At 34.1% G+C, this 17,175-nt stretch overlaps 1 protein-coding gene across 1 annotated transcript in view; it reads left to right on the top strand.

Annotated features, from left to right (window-relative positions):
• LOC129004933 (protein arginine N-methyltransferase 1-like) overlaps nt 1–17,175 on the top strand; it is a 42,910-nt gene that overhangs the window by 6,394 nt on the left and 19,341 nt on the right. Inside the window, exons 2-3 of the mRNA XM_054433649.1 lie at nt 6,923–7,163; nt 16,891–17,126. Of these exons, the coding sequence (XP_054289624.1) occupies nt 6,936–7,163; nt 16,891–17,126 (464 nt within the window). The 5' untranslated portion in view covers nt 6,923–6,935. The remainder of the gene's footprint in view (nt 1–6,922; nt 7,164–16,890; nt 17,127–17,175) is intronic.

Genomic DNA, 17,175 nt, shown 5'->3' with positions numbered 1-17,175 from the left:
TAAATGTGGAGCAAGACACAACAGTTTACTACATAATGATGATATTGGCCTAACCAACAAGGCTCAGGTTAGGGTAAGGCAGAATAATAAGTAGGTCCTAATGAAAATTCCATTCAACCAGCTGAAAAACTTAAGTCAAGTCCCTTGCATTCATGCAGCAGTGTTAGGTCTTCTTTAGTTTTGTTAGGAACTGCTTTAATTCATATAAAGGATAGATCAGGTCAATTCCAACCAGTTAGAACTTTGATTGATTCTGGATCTCAGACTTCCTTTATAACTGAAGATTGTTGTCAGCGCCTGTGCCTTCCTCGAAAGAAATTCAATGAACATGTATCTGGTATTGCAGAATCTACTGTTTTATCTACTAAAATAGTTGTATCGTGCACTCTGAAACCTCGTTTTGATTCTGAACTTCGCCTTCAGACTAATGCTGTGATTCTGAAGAAAATTACGTCTCAAATGCCTTCTACCTCCCTTCCAGAATGTATCAAAGACCAATACAAACATTTAGAACTTGCAGATCCTACTTTTGACGCACCAGGAAAAATTGAATTTTTGTTGGGTGCAGACTTGTACCCTGAGGTAATGAATGGCGGGCGGATGCCTGCTCCCAAAGGTTATCCCATTCCTTAACCAAAGTAGTTTTGGATATATTTTGATGGGTCCAATTGATCTTAATGGCAAAACACAGCCATATGACCAGGTTTCGGCTGCACTTTACTTGACGTCCTACACTCATTCGAATGAAAATATCGATCGATACATCGATTAATCGATTGCTTCATTCGATATATCGTTTGGTTAGTTAGGTAAGGTTAACCTAACCTAACTAACCAAACGATAGTTATATCGAATGAAACAATCGAATGAAAATATCGAATCGAAAAAAACAATCGAATGAGTGTAGGACGTCAAGTAAAGTGCAGCCCAGGTTTCATCTATTGTTTCCAATGTTGCAACCATTGAACATTCTCTAGATGATCAACTTAGACGTTTTTGTGAATTAGAAGAAGTCCCAGTCCCTGCATCAGTTAACCCTGAAGAGGAAAAATGTGAGATGATCTATTGTAATGCTGTAAAACGGGATCAGGAAGGAAGATACATAGTTCCGCTCCCTTTTAAAAACGAAGATCCCAAGATTGGAAAGTCGTATGGGAACATGAAGTCGTCGATCAAAGCTATGAAAAGAATGAACAACAACAAAGACCATCCAAAAAATGGTGTAGCTCAAACTATTAGGTATCAGAATATGTCCAGTCACTATCGCCGGATCTATAATGCTAAACCTCGTATAGACACTGGCCCAATTTTTTCTCACAGACCCAAGCTACACAATACATCTAAACAAAACATCATACTTGGAATAAAAAAGAAAGTGAATTTTTCTACAGAAGCAGAGCAAGTCATCAGTTTCAGCTCAAGCAAATGTTGTAACTACTTAATCACATAATTTTGTAAATGTTCCTTATTGAAAAGAAAATGTTTCTTTTGGCGGGCGGTATGTTAAGGCCCAATTGATATATAATCAACCCAATACAGTGTAGTGCAGTTATTATATACTGTACAAACAAAATAGAAACATATGTTATAAAAATAAGTAAAAACAATGATACAAGAATAATATTGTAAAATAAAGAATTAAAATATGAAGTGAGTGTTACATTTATGTCTAACAAAAGTGTATTTAAAATCAAATTATCAAAAACACCACCATTTCCAGTTAGTTCCAGACATATTGGTCTTATTGACGCTGACTACAGTAAAGTAAAGAAATTACTGAGTGAGAAACGTCAGCAGGTAGGAATTGTGATTTAGACTAAATATGAGTTCAAACATGTCCTCACAATACACTAAGAAGTTTTTCTTTTCTTACAAAAAATATGCCTTACTTTTAAAAGAATAATTAAGGGAAAAAATACAGATTTTGGTAGAATTTTATAAGTTTGTAATAAATTTTATGAAAAAGTACAATGAAAACTGGATTTATTTTCTTAATCCTAATCTATTAGTTAGTAGCTTCTTGCAATATAAACTATTTATTTGATTTCATTAATGAGTAGGCTATTACAACACAAAAATGGTCAGAATTCACGTTTTTTATCTTTAGCGTAAATTTTTTGCCTAAATTTTTTTATATAGGCCTAAGGGAGAAAATCAATTTGGGGGGGGGGGATTTTTTTAATGTTCCTTTTATATTCATACCATTATGGATAGCCCTTATACAATAAACTGTGTATAGTTTTCATAACCTTGCGCCCATAGAATAGGTAAAGAATCAGTTATAACCTAGTAAAAGGGAAAAATAATTCAAATTTGACATTAAATTTAAAAATTTTGGGGTCAAGAAGTTAAGTTATGGAAACATATACAAGGATTAACATGTTAAGTAAACTAAGAAGAATACAAAGCATTAGGCCTAATAATATTTGTAAAAACTATAGGTCGGAAAAATAGCGAAAACCAATAAAAATTTGGCAGAAAATAACTTGTTTTTGAAAATAGGGCGTTTTTTTAGGGGTGAAGGGGTGAAAATTTTGGAAAACACATGAAAGGGTTTTGTAGAAAATTTAATTCCTGACCATGAAAATTGTTTCAAATCTTTGCTAGCTCTTAGCGTTTTTGAGTTAAGCCGTTAAAAAAAACCTATTTTGCCGTTTTCCGCTGTCAGCCATTTTGAAATTTTAGAAGGGTTAAAATTTGAAAATATTACTTTTGGAAATTTTACCGTTAATTTGGGATCAGATTCTACAATGCTGCCAAATTCCATGTCCCTAGCAAGTTTCTAGACTGTTCGGATGGACTTACAATAGTCGGTAACTTTCAATGTTATTCTCCATAAGAATAACATGGGGCTCGTAAAAGTGGTAAAAAACCTTAAAATTTTGACAATAAACTTAAGTTTTGGGGTCAAGGAGTAAAGTTATGAAAAAACATGTAATGAGTAAAATTTAAAGTAAACTAAGGAAGATACAAAGCATTAATAATATTTGCAAAAAAGAATTATTTAGGTACAAAAAAATAGCGAAGACCGTTAAAAATTTGAAAGAAATTTACAAAATTTTGAAAGAAGAGCGTTTTATGAAGGTGAATGAGTGCGATTTCAAAAAACGCATAATAGTGTCTAGTAGAAAATGTTATTCCGAACCTACGATTACCCATCAAATTGTTTCTAACTCTTACCGTTTTCGAGATAATAGCCATTTCAAAAAAATATGTTTTGTTGTTTTTAGATGTCCGCCATTTTGGATTTATGGGGGGGTTCAATTTTAAAAATGGGGCGTTTTCAAATTTTGCCGTTAACTTAAGATCCCATACTTTGGGGAAGTCGATATTTCGGTGGGGGGTTATTATTGTAAATTCACTTTTCAAAATGGACGCAAGACCTATAATCGTGCCAAATATTAGATCTCCGGTTAATCTAGAAATGGGTAAACGTGATTTAGACTGATTAACCTGTAATAACATTTTAGGCATCCAGTAAAACCTAATTGTTGTGTTGACTACTGCAAGGAAACCCAAATTTTAGTTATTGTTTGTTTTGTTAATGGTTTACCCTCCAGTACACGCGCGCGGCTAATAGTAACACCAGTACACGCGCGCGGACTGGCATTCCGTGTCTTACTTCTTACTGGAAACGCTCTTTTATATACCTACCTAAGTTAATAAAGTTCATAAAGCATCAAAATTTCATATAATACCTACAAATATATATGTAAATAGATATAGATAAATTTCAAAATAGTTACAAATAATTCAAATTGAAAATGTCCTGTTGAAAACCAATCAGTCAATCACTGGGCGACCTGTTCTTCATCCTCTTAAACACGCCTAACTTTACACCCTTATAGCTCAGGGCCAACTGACGCTAAGACGGACAAAACAAAACCACTCTCCTTTTAAAGGTAGTGTAGAAAGGGAGATGGCACGTCATGTCATTAGCTCGCGGATTAACTTATTTCGGCATGCTTTTTCAAATGTGCGGACTCTGAGTCCACGGTGCGTGTACTAGACGGTTAATAAATATATTTAGTTTTTGGTTACATAAAAGTATTGATAGTTTCATTTATTAAACATCAATAAAAAAGTAAATATAGATAATTACTAAATGTACTGTTTACATTTATTGAACATCAATATACCTAAGCGTTAACAGATTGTAACTCTATCCAATGATTACATGGGGAAAATAATATATTAGAAACAATATAACTTACCAAACCGAATAAAAATCAATATAGGATTAGCCTAATATTGGTATTTAATCCGACAATATAGGCTATTGCAAGCTCTCTGTTGAACTGTAGACCTACCCTAAATAAAAACAACTTTGCGGTGAATAAGTTAGGCCTACTTATTTATTACTAGCTAGCCCGACAGACGTCGTCCTGTCCTAATGTGGTTTTATGTCAAATGCACGTTTATTTCCAAGATAAACTCGTTCGCATCGCTGTACTGGTAATCACGTACTGGTTGAAGTTTGTTCGCTGCGCTCGCTCACCTTTTGTTGTGTTCCGTAGTAAACACTCAAACTCCGGAAAAGGTTCTACGGGTTAAAATAAAGAGAAAATCAAAAGCAACATAATTTCCAAAATTGTTTCATTAAGTGTCCGCCATTTTGTATTTTTAACACAAACATTTTTATCTTTGAACTGTTCCAACTGATCATTACTTGTGAAACTTAGTATGTACATGTTAAAGTAGAAGAGACCCATGTTAGGAAAAAGTTATCTTTATCCAATTCAGAATTTTAAAATTGCGGCAATAAAAAAAAATTCAAATTGCTAAAAAATGATTGGTTTTATGAAAAAAGATCAAGTAGTCCTACCCTTTTATTTAGCATTTAAAATTGCATATTAAACGACACCAAGCTCTAAAAGATGGAATAACAAATACCGGTAACCGAAATATCATAAAAACACACCTAGGTGACATGCCCATCCCACTGATTGATAATTGATAACAATAATTGCCCTTTACAAGAATGCACAATAGGCTACACTGAGTCTAGGAAAAGGACAAATAAAGGAAGCGATTCAGGCTGTTTCTAGCTAGAGACTTGAAACTTGAAACATAGCTCACAAATGGATGACAATGCAATATTATGTCATTTAATTTTCATATTTCCCTTGGGTTATGCCCCATGGGCTTCCAAATTTACCATGTTTACATTTTGAAAGAATGTAAATATATCAATTAATTTAAGTCAGCTGTAAATACTTCAATTTGACAGTTTGAAGAACAGAGGTTAAGAGGTACAGGTTCTGCTCCCGAGATATTCTAAAAATATAAAACATAAAAACAAGCATTTGAAAGTAAAGATAAAACATCTGATTAGAGATAATAAGGTTATGGTTATGTATTAAACAGACATATAATAGCTATTTACATTACAAGTGTGAGCGTTTTTACATCAGGCAGGTGAATGTTGTTGCATAATTCTCCTAAGTGATGTAAACACGCTCTTGCGTAGCGTGTAACGTACAAGATTTTACCTGACCCGACAATATACAGGAGGTTACGAACAATATTTTTCATTATCCATTTCACTCATCTTCTAACAGTAACGTTCATTTACAAACAAAAGCTAGGTTAGGAAAATTCTTCAAAGCATAACAATAAAATTCAAGCGCACAGCTGATTTCTAGCGTTGAATTTCGTTGGCTCCATAGAGGTATATATTTTTTTAAGTTAAGCACTCAATGTTATTTAAATGGGTTTCATTATCTCACTGAGTGAGTTTTTTCAACTTTACATCACTCATGAAGTTAAAAAAGTTGTAAACATCTCGCTTGGCATAGGGAAGTTTAACATGGCGGGTTGATATTTAAGCTACTGACAAATCTCAGGATCGAACCGGCGACCTTTTTCAAGTTGTACTTCAGTTTTGATAACCGGAAAAAAAGACAGAGAATCAGTGTTGTACATGCCTGGGAAACTTACATTTTTTAAATCATTGGCGCCAGAAGCCTCAAATCAAGGTTTCCACTTATTAACAACGGCGATTCAAATGCTTTTGTGTCAAGTAAAAAATCACTATACTGGGAGATTGCAGATGTTGCCACGATCTCAGAAGATAGTTACGATTTTGTTTTTTAATTTTTTGTGTATGCGAAAGAGTTTGTGTGGGTTTGTTTTTATTAAAAAAACGTGGTCTCAGTTAACATTTTTTTAATTTTTAAAACAATATTGAACTAAACTTTAGGATATTCTTAAAATAATAAACCAAGGAATTAGAAAATGTGTATTAGATGCAGGATATGACAGATTTAATGTGTGTTACACAGAGTCAAACAAATTTTTACTTTTGGTTCACAATAGCCCCACAGTTCAAAGTAGCCCCATCTGACGTTACCCAATCATCCACAACCAAATTTCGACGACGACTCTCGGTATCTGTACTTTTCCCAAGAACCAGTTTAATGTTGAGTTAATCATTGCTTATCAAATAGAACAAAAAAGATTTATATCCAGGTGCCATTTGATTGCTAAGCATTTGGGTTGGCTTGAAACTATCAGATATTGTGTTTTTGAATGTTGTGAGTATTCCTATAATAGGTTTGCAAGCATATCTGGAAAACTGCACACTTAATATGCAATCCATCTGTTGATCTGAATATAATAGGCCTAGTGTTTCAACTGACTACAAGATCCCCGTCCGTAGAACGGGCACACAGCTTGTATTAACTACTAGTCTTTCACCTGCAATAACTTGAAATTGGCAGTTCTACGTCTTTTTAATGTCTGTAATCAGATCTTGTATTGTGATACAACTATTTTGAATTAGGCCAAGCTTTTTTTGAATATTTAGAATTGCCTAGTTTGAAATCACAAAAGACATGTAGAAAAGAAACGAGTTTGTTTAATAAATTATTGTGGATGTTAGTCCACTTTATACATATTATATTATTTTTATTGTTTACAGACACACTATTGATATGGAGACAATGGAAGTTACCTCAGAAAATGGAATCATCCCCACATCTGCAATCAATGGGGACAAATGTGATGGCATGAAAGAAGAAGTAAAAGTTGATGAAATGACATCAAGAGACTATTATTTCGACTCCTATGCACATTTTGGAATTCATGAGGAAATGTTAAAAGATGAAGTCCGTACTTTAACATATAGGAACTCTATGTATCACAACAAGCATCTTTTTAAAGTGAGTATTTTCTTGGTAATAAATAGTACTAATGTTGTCATGTTTTGTTACCAATAGCTTAAAGGTATCGGATATAAAAAAAAACAAATTTTTAGCTGACATAATAAACAAACAATTAATATTTACAGATATAGGTACCGTACTTAAAAGATTAACCTGGCCTGCGTATAAGATACTTAACATGCTCTGCTGAAACAATAATTAAATTTCCATTTGGTTGGAGGGTGGGAGGAGAGAATTTAGTCTATAGCTGCAAACACTATTGCAGCTCTAGATGAATCTAATAGCTTTGAAGAAAAATGCTGCAAGATAAAGAGTATGATAGTAGACTCAAGTGAAACAGTTTTAGGACCGGTAAAAGAAGAAAAATCCTTATATATCAGATGAAACGCTGAAGAAGATCCAAATAAAGGAACTCCTCAGTCCTCAATTTAACACAACTAGTCCTGTCACAAAATTATTTTGTGTTTGAAAAGTCATATTATAGCCAGACAGAGGGATTAGCCATTGATCCCCATTGTCATCTATCTTAGCATAGCTTTTCCTGAACATCGAACAAACCCGCATACTTAAAAACAATAAGTGCCATGATAAAATAATTTACTGGAAGATATATGTGGATGATATCAAATGTTTGTACAAGGGAAACACAGGCAGAAAAACATACTCAGCAACTACATAAACAACAGCCTACATCCTAAGTTAAAGTTCACTCAAGAAATGCAGCAGGAAGAAAAAATAAATTATCTTGATATAACCATCATGAAACAGCACCACAAATTTAACATTTACAGGAAACCAACTCACACCGATTAAGTTATTAACGCTGACTCAAACTACCCACGTTCCCACAAATCTGCAGCATTTAAATTCATGCTTAACCGCCTCCTTAAAGTACCGCTGTCCAAAGAAGACAAAGATAAAGAGCTCACAACAATTAAATATATTGCTCAGCAAAACGGCGATAAAACCTTACTCATAGAAAGAATGCATAGAGATATTCAGCCAAAGCCCCCTAAGAGATAAAAGTCAAGACATTTGTTACAGTAGAGTATAGTAAGACTGCCGAACAACTAGCTAACCAAGTTTACAAGAATACTCCTGTAACAGTTGCCTTTAGAACAAACAACAACTTATCTAAAGTGCCAAAGCCTCTAGAAGTAAAAATCCCTGACATAGAAAAACAAGGAGTTTAAACTACGATGTGGCAGTTGTGATTCATTCTATATAGGCCAAACAGGGTGTAAATTTAAGTTGAAGATACAAAGAGCACATTAAATCAATTGGTTCTAAGCCCAGCCTTCAATGATCCAACTTTGCAGCACACATCAGGGATTCAGGGCATGATTATTAACCATTTGAAGACTGTTTGGAAGTTCTGCACACATGCAATAAATATGACTAGTGCACCTGTTGCTCGAATTCGAGCAATTGCAAAGTATTACAGGCGTTATTTCAAAACGAATAATATTCATATTTTCCGATGACTTAAAAGAGTCAACTCAATCCACTCCAGTTTTTGAAGCTAAAAACAAACTCACTCTGAAAACGAATGCTCTTGTCAGTTTGTATCATGTGTTTACTATGAACAGCTGCAAATAATACAAATTATTTGTCTGTTTAAATAAACAAAATCTTTTCTTCATGAGAAATACATTGGGATTTTGATGGCCTATGGAGTAAAGCCCGAGGCCTTTTATTACAGGAATTGGTGAAAGGGGGCGTCTACACAAAAAATACTTAATTTTGACACGTCGTTTGTAAAAATCCGTCCATTATTAACGGAGGAGTAGTGTTTCGTAGAAATCGCCTTCACGTATTATATATAAGGATATCAATAAAGGCATTGATGCTCCTGTAACAAGAACAAAATCATCAAGATTGCCTGTTGTCTGTTATCTGTCAGTTGAGCACATGTCACAGTGAGGTTATGTCACGACATACAAGTAGGCCTACCAAAGTTTATGTTTTGTCTTTCGTGTTTAAAATGTAACAAGTTGACAAGAAAAAGGACATTCACATATTTATTATGAAATAACCTCTATCAAGAAGTGCTGAAGATGGCTTTATAAAGCCAAAACAGCTGTACACTAAGTAAAGCAATGGATTGCCTGAAGACGGTAAGTCTTCTATATATAAAGCCAAAAGTACCCATGAACTTTTGAGAAAACTATAAGTCGCAACCCCATAAACCATATACTTAAAATGTTCGTCATGACGAGAAACCTTGCGCAAAACTCCATTATTCCATAAATTACCCTTTAAGGTCGTAATTCCTTTCTAAAGGGATCTTTCCATTAGTGATGTGTCAAAACCGAATCTCAAATCTTAAAACCATCAAAACTTAGGAAAAGTTTCGGTTTCGAGATTCGATCACAAAGAGTTTCGAAATTGAAGATTTTGGCAGTTTTATTTTTGAAACTGCTGACATTTTTTTGTGCCATTGTTACTGTTTTTTAACACTTAAAGGAAAAATTTATAAATAATGCAAGTATGGCTTCAAAATAATGATTATATAATTCCAAATGAATAGCACTTCATTATCTTATGATTTCAGGGATTACCCGTTTTAACCGACCTTTTGAGTCATCCGACCTAGGTCCGGTCCCATTAGGGTCGGTTAAGACCGTCTACTGTATAGACCGTCTACTTGCCGTCTACTGTATGTGTATTTTTTGTAACCTTGACCTTTGTAACCAGCTAAGTAAAAAAGTTTCGCGGTTAGGTTTTGAGATTCTAGATTCGGGATTCAATTTTTTAAAGTTTCGGTTTCGGTTTTGAGATTTGAAATTTCTGGTTTTGACCATCACTACTTTCCATATACATTATGTTAAAAATACCTCAGCTGTACTTATTTGTATGTTGTTCTTTCAATTTATTACCTTATTAAAATCAGGTGTGATTATTTGTTTGTATTACTGTATTCTGTTTTGTTTATTTCAGCTTAACTTAACCAATCAATAGTTTTATTAACACTTATCACTTATGAAGTCAAACGGGGAGAAGCCCATGGGTAACAGCAGTATAGTATATAAAATAAGTATTTTGTTGCATAAAAACATTCTTCATTACAAAAGCAATGGTGAACAGATGGTCAATAGATAAATAAAAAAAACTAAAATTAAAAGTAAAAAAACAAAATACAGTAATAACAGGAACAGTACAGTTGTGATAAACAAGGGCTTTAACCAAGAAAAAACTTAAAAACGTGGCATTTTTAAAAAGTATTTTTATTTATAAATTATTTTCTACTTTTTAGTCTTTAATGTGTAAATGTGTTAATAGCTATTTAGGCTACATTACAAAAGTGTAGTGAGGCTGTGGTTTCCTAGACGCGTAATAGATGCGCTGCGTGTGCGCATCTAAGACGCAGCACACGTCTTATGGAGTTTCGTGTAAGCGGTTTCCAAGGCTGCGTATCTAATGCGCGCGCATCTAATACGCGCGCACCAATAGCTGCGTATTTGACCGACTGCTTTCAGAGCAGTCAAATCTGAGTTACGCTTCGTTTTAGACATGTCTTGTGCAATGCATACGGAAGTAATTTTGTACAGAAGGCAGAATTCTCCAATAACGATGAAAAATTAATTGAATTTGTCTCTCCTAATATTATGGAAGTACTTTGTTTATACAATTAAAATTTTATAGTATTATATTTTATATCAATCGTTATGTAGTGTTAATTTCCCCATAACGTGTAATTTTAATATTGAATTCCCTTGTTACATGTTCCCTACGGTCAATTTGTCCTCACATATTTTCTTATTGTTGTTATTAGTAAATAACCCTAATGTTGACAAATATTCTTTTCAAGTCAGCACAACACCAACTCCCAAATATAAGAGCCCCCATAATTATTTTCTGAACTCCTGAACATATTAGTAATAAGCCTATATTAATTACTAGCATAGTAGGCCTACCCAAACTTCTTACGGGGTTGGCGTATAAGTATAAAATGCTTATTGCAGTTATAAAAGGTATTTTCATCGATTTGGTAAATCCCGAATAGGTAAATATAATAACAGTAAAAGCAAAGTTGGACAGGGTAAATTAAGATTTATTGTTTACATTTTAAATTGACATGTTTGCTTTAACACTACATTTAAAAGATCCGAGAGGGCTACGTACAGTTCCTAATCATGTACTTTTCACTGCTTACGCTTCTTCAAAGCTTTTAATGCCAAAATATCCATGTCATTATCTAAATCATCGTATGATATCATAGTAGCCACTAGTAATCTCTCCCATGAAGTTATGTTACGCACCAACCGTGTGTATTGTACGCAGTCTAGGAAACCACTCACGGCAGCTGCGTTTTGGGACCTGGATAAAAGACGCAGCGCATCTAAACCGCTGCGCATCTATTACGCGTCTAGGAAACCACAGCTTGAGAGCCTTTTACATCACGCAGGTGAATGTTGTGCAACGAGCTTCCGCTCGTTGCATATTTCTCCTAAGTGAGGTAAACAAGCTCTTGCGTAACGTGTAACGTACAAGATTTTACCTAACCCGACAAAATACAGGAGGAACACAATATTTTTCCTTATCCATTTTACTCATCTTCTAACAGTTACGTTCATTTACAAACAAAAGCTAGGTTAGGAAAATTCTTCAAAGCATAACAATAAAGTTCAAGCGCACAGCTGATTTCTAGCGTTGAACGTCGTTGGCTCCATAGAGGTATATTTTTTAAGTTAAGCACTCAATGTTATTTAAATGGGTTTCATTACCTCACCGAGTGAGTTTTTTCTACTTTACACCACTCGTGAAGTAATGAAGTTGTATACATCACGCTTGGGATAGGGAAGTTTAACATGGTGGGTTAGGTAAATCTATTTTACCTAACCCGCCATGTTAAACTTCTCTATCCCAAGCGAGATGTTTACAACTTTTTTAACTTCATGAGTGATGTAAAGTTGAAAAAACTCACTCAGTGAGATAATGAAACCCATTTAAATAACATTGAGTGCTTAACTTAAAAAAATATATACCTCTATGGAGCCAACGAAATTCAACGCTAGAAATCAGCTGTGCGCTTGAATTTTATTGTTATGCTTTGAAGAATTTTCCTAACCTAGCTTTTGTTTGTAAATGAACGTTACTGTTAGAAGATGAGTGAAATGGATAATGAAAAATATTGTTCGTAACCTCCTGTATATTGTCGGGTCAGGTAAAATCTTGTACGTTACACGCTACGCAAGAGCGTGTTTACATCACTTAGGAGAAATATGCAACAACATTCACCTGCCTGATGTAAAAACGCTCACACTTGTAATGTAAATAGCTATTATATGTCTGTTTAATACATAACCATAACCTTATTATCTCTAATCAGATGTTTTATCTTTACTTTCAAATGCTTGTTTTTATGTTTTATATTTTTAGAATATCTCGGGAGCAGAACCTGTACCTCTTAACCTCTGTTCTTCAAACTGTCAAATTGAAGTATTTACAGCTGACTTAAATTAATTGATATATTTACATTCTTTCAAAATGTAAACATGGTAAATTTGGAAGCCCATGGGGCATAACCCAAGGGAAATATGAAAATTAAATGATATAATATTGCATTGTCATCCATTTGTGAGCTGTGAGCTGTTTCAAGTTTTAAGTCTCTAGCTCATCGGGAACTTAATTTAAAATTGATATCAAAATTTGTAAGAAAGCGAGCTAATAAAAACAAGCCTATGGGGCGTAGCCCAAGGGAAGTATGAAAATAAAATTATATAATATTGCATTGTCATCCATTTGTGAGCTATGTTTCAAGTTTCAAGTCTCTAGCTCATCGGGAAGTTTGTATAAAATTGGTTGCAACATTTTAACCGGACAAGAAAGCGAGCTAATAAAAAATAAAAATGTTTTAAAAACAATGAAAACAATTATAAAAAGCCATTTACTTAATTAACTTGATTGTCAATTAACAGTCTTTCAAGAAATCTGTCAGGGAGTAATATACGTTTTTTTTTCTACCAATAGTTCTATGGTTCATTTTTTAAAAAGTTTTTGTGGTATGTAGGATTTTATTTTTGAAAGCCCGGCATCTTATTATGAAGGCGAATCCCCATATAAATAGGGGGTTTTTCACAAGGATTGGATAGGCTAGTTTAGAATATTTAGATTTTGGGTATTACTATAAGTGTGTCTGAATTAATCAAATACCCCCGCCGCAGCAAACCTGCCGACTAAGCGAATTTCCATTTGTCTGAATTGATTTTCAGTTAAATATATTTTAATAACATTAGGTTTAACGAGTACCTAGGTTTGCTGCTACAAGGAAACTAATAAAGTGTGTTTTTGAGTTAAATATTGATAGCTTAGTACAAAATAAATAAATTTGCCAAGTTTGATAAAAATATATCCATAAACAAGCAAACTACAACATTTGACAATATTCTCCATAAGAATAACATGGGAATTTTAAATTTACAATTTTTTTAATTTTTTCCGTTACTAATAATCGAACAAAAATATTTTTATATACTAAATTATTTGTTTTTTTAAGCTCTTTAAAAAGGTCTAAAGAGAAATCGGGAAATTTTGTGTTTTGAGGGTCAAAAGTGAGCAAAACCAATTTTTACCCCATAAAACCCCCCGTAAAGCCCCGTTCCCATGGTCCGATCGTGCTGGTTCGCGAACTCATTCAAGTTTATCCCGCTTTACACCTTTAAACCAAATTTCATCAAAATCGGACAAAAATTACTCAAGTTATCGCGTTCAAGGAAGTATATATATATATATACTAGCTGACCCGGCGAACTTCGTATCGCCTAAGTTATAGGTTTCCCCTAAGACAGACCGATGGAAAGAAAGTACCGTTACGTTTAATTTTCAAGATGATCTCGTTCGCATCGCTCAATCACGTCCTGGTTGAAGTTCGTTCGCTACGCTCACTCACCTTTGGGTTGGAGCTCGTTCGCTACGCTCACTCACCTTTAGGTTGGAGCTCGTTCGCTGCGCTCACTTGCCTCCAGGTTAGCTCGTTCGCTACGCTAACTCGCCTCCAGGTTGAAGTTCGTTCGCTACGCTCACTCACCTTTGGGTTGGAGCTCGTTCGCTATGCTCACTCACCTTTAGGTTGGAGCTCGTTCGCTGCGCTCACTTGCCTTCAGGTTAGCTCGTTCGCTACGCTAAATCGCCTCCAGGTTGAAGTTTGTTTGTTGAAGGTTGAATATAATTTATATATACAGATGGTTTATAGAACTAGACATACATTTAGAACATAGAATTAGACATATATTCCATCCTTGGAAATACAAACTATCTGCTCTCAGATCCATGCTAAATCGTCTTTTGAACATTCCAATGACAAAGAAAAATTACGAGATAGAATTAAACAAAATTAAATACTTAGCATCAAGAAATGGATATAAGCAAAACATTATCTACAATATGATTAAAAACATCAAAAGAAAGAAAAATCAAAATCAAGAACACAACAAAGAAAGAAAGAAGAAAGAGAAATTCATTAGTATCCCATTCAATACAACTCTTAACAGGACTACAAGAAAAACTTTTCAAAATTATTCTGAATACAAAATTGGCTTTAAAACAAAAAATAATGCTTTCAATATGATAGCAAATAACATTAATACAAATAAAGAACATCAAGACATCTATGACAAATCTGGCATTTACAAAATTGACTGCACTGATTGTGAACACTTCTACATTGGTCAGACAGGACGCTCTTTTAAATCTAGATTCAAAGAGCACATTCAAGCTCTTACGAGTAACAACAGAACATCCATGAAATCAAACTTTGCTGAACACCTTTTATCGACCAACCACAATTACACAAATTTAAAAAACCACATGAAAATTCTAAAAGTTTTAAACAAAGGAAATCAAATGGATTCAACTGAAGAATATTTCATATACGAAGAAAATCTAAAAAATCCAAATCATATTTTAAATAGCCAAATTCCTTCAAGAAACCCAATCTTTGACCAAATTTTAAAATTAAATAATCAGTAACAAAAAAGTTTTTCCAAATCCTGTCTAGTTCTATAAACCATCTGTATATATAAATCATATTTATTTACAAACAACTATATAAACAACGGTTAAGTGTTTAATGTATTTTGAAGTTTGAAAATGGACTAATGTCCGAAACATGTCACTTCTTTTTATAAAATATAATATTCAGGGTGCTCAGTTGTACTTATTTACTTAAGTATTTAATATAAGTCTATATATATATATATATATATACATATATAAAAATTTGAACGACTGGTGTTTTTGGCCTCTGGGGACATCAAAATGAAAAAGTAAATCGGTCCCGGGTCTAGGTCCTACCGTGCCACCTACGGTAATAGCTACTTCCCTATAGGGAAATTCGCTAAAAGGGTATTATTAACGTATATTATTTAAATAAACAAAAATTACTGTTTCATAGATGTAGGCCTACATAAAGGGTGTCCCAGTAAGAACGCCGGATTTCAGGAGCGTTTTATCCTTATCTGTATTTCAATAGGAATTCCCAAATTATCAGCGATGTTATCAGTATTAGGTCCCATTTGTAGTCATGAATCGCTACACGAATCAACGCATGGTCATAGTTAAAGTGCACTACAAGCACCGGGAATGTTTCGCTGAAACGGTTCGGAAGCTGCGCACTATTTTCGGCCGGGATAATGCACCAAATGAGTCATCTGTCCGAAGATTGATTTCTAAGTTCGAAGAATTTGGCTCAGTTTTGGACATTAAAAGACCAGTGTGCAGTCGGGCAGGCCACTCCCTTGTCGCTGAAAATATTGAGGCTGTACTTGATAGTGTAGAGGACAATGCAAGAACATTGATTCGTCGGCGTAGTCAGCAGTTAGGCCTAGCTCGGAGCACAGTACAAAGAATTTTGGTAAAAAACCTTCACATGTTCCCTTACAAAATTCAACTCACACAAGAGATCCCATCAAACGACTTGAATTTGTAAACTGGGTGGTTGGAAATCAAGATGAAAATGACATGTTTCAAACAACTTTGCTGTTCAGCGATAAAGGACACATTCATCTAAGCAAGATTGTGCGATTTAACATCGTGTGAATACTTTCTTTAGGGATATTTAAAGTCGCTTGTTTTCACCAATAATCCTCAAACAATCCAAGACCTGAAGGAGGAAATTATTCATTCCATTAATGGAATTCAACAGGATTTGTGTGAAAAAGTAATGGAAAACTTTGTCAAGAGATGTCGGGCTTGTCAGCTGGCAGCAGGTGTGCACTTACGAGACATAATATTCCATTACTAATCGGAGATACTATGCTTAAGGATTCATGTTTCATATTGTAAATTTAGCGTGAAAATATATGGTTTATTAACATTTCAAATCCAGCGTTCTTAATGGGACACCCTTTAGAAGCAAATAGGCCTAGCATAATTTTTGATTCCTTAAATGAAGGACGGCAGCTCCATTCAAATTCTGCCCCTAATATTAATCTAATCTTCCTTTTCTGTTCTCTAAAAACTTTACTAATATCCTTAGTTTCCTTTGCATACTTAACTTTCTGAAATTTTATGTAGAAAGATTTTTCAATTCCTTTTTTCATTATCAATTTAATTGTTTTCATTATTTTATAAAATCTTTTGCCACAAAAAATTCACTCAATTATCTTGTATAAATGAACTTAAATTTTCTGCAATCTTAAAAAGTTGTATTTTTGTTTTGTAAAGTCCTTGCAATTCATTTCAATATACTTGATTAAGTGTGTGATAAGGTTTTTACTTTCAGGGTAAGATTGTCTTGGATATAGGTTGCGGCACAGGGATTTTATCCATGTTTGCAGCCAAAGCAGGTGCTGCTAAGGTTATAGGAATTGAGTGCTCTAACATCGTAGAGTATGCCAAACAAATAGTTGAGGATAACAACCTGTCGGAAACTATTACCATCATTAAAGGCAAGGTTGAAGAAGTCACTCTTCCTGACGGAATTGAGAAAGTAGACATCATCATTTCTGAATGGATGGGGTAAGTGATCCCAATATTTCCCGATTTTGAAAATATGTAACCATCCAGC

This window comes from Macrosteles quadrilineatus, unplaced genomic scaffold (genome assembly GCF_028750875.1).
Source record: "Macrosteles quadrilineatus isolate MER2022 unplaced genomic scaffold, UCM_ALF_1.0 Scaffold_13__1_contigs__length_4303367, whole genome shotgun sequence".
Classification (NCBI taxonomy): domain Eukaryota; kingdom Metazoa; phylum Arthropoda; class Insecta; order Hemiptera; family Cicadellidae; genus Macrosteles; species Macrosteles quadrilineatus.
This window is presented reverse-complemented; position numbering and strand designations above follow the sequence as displayed.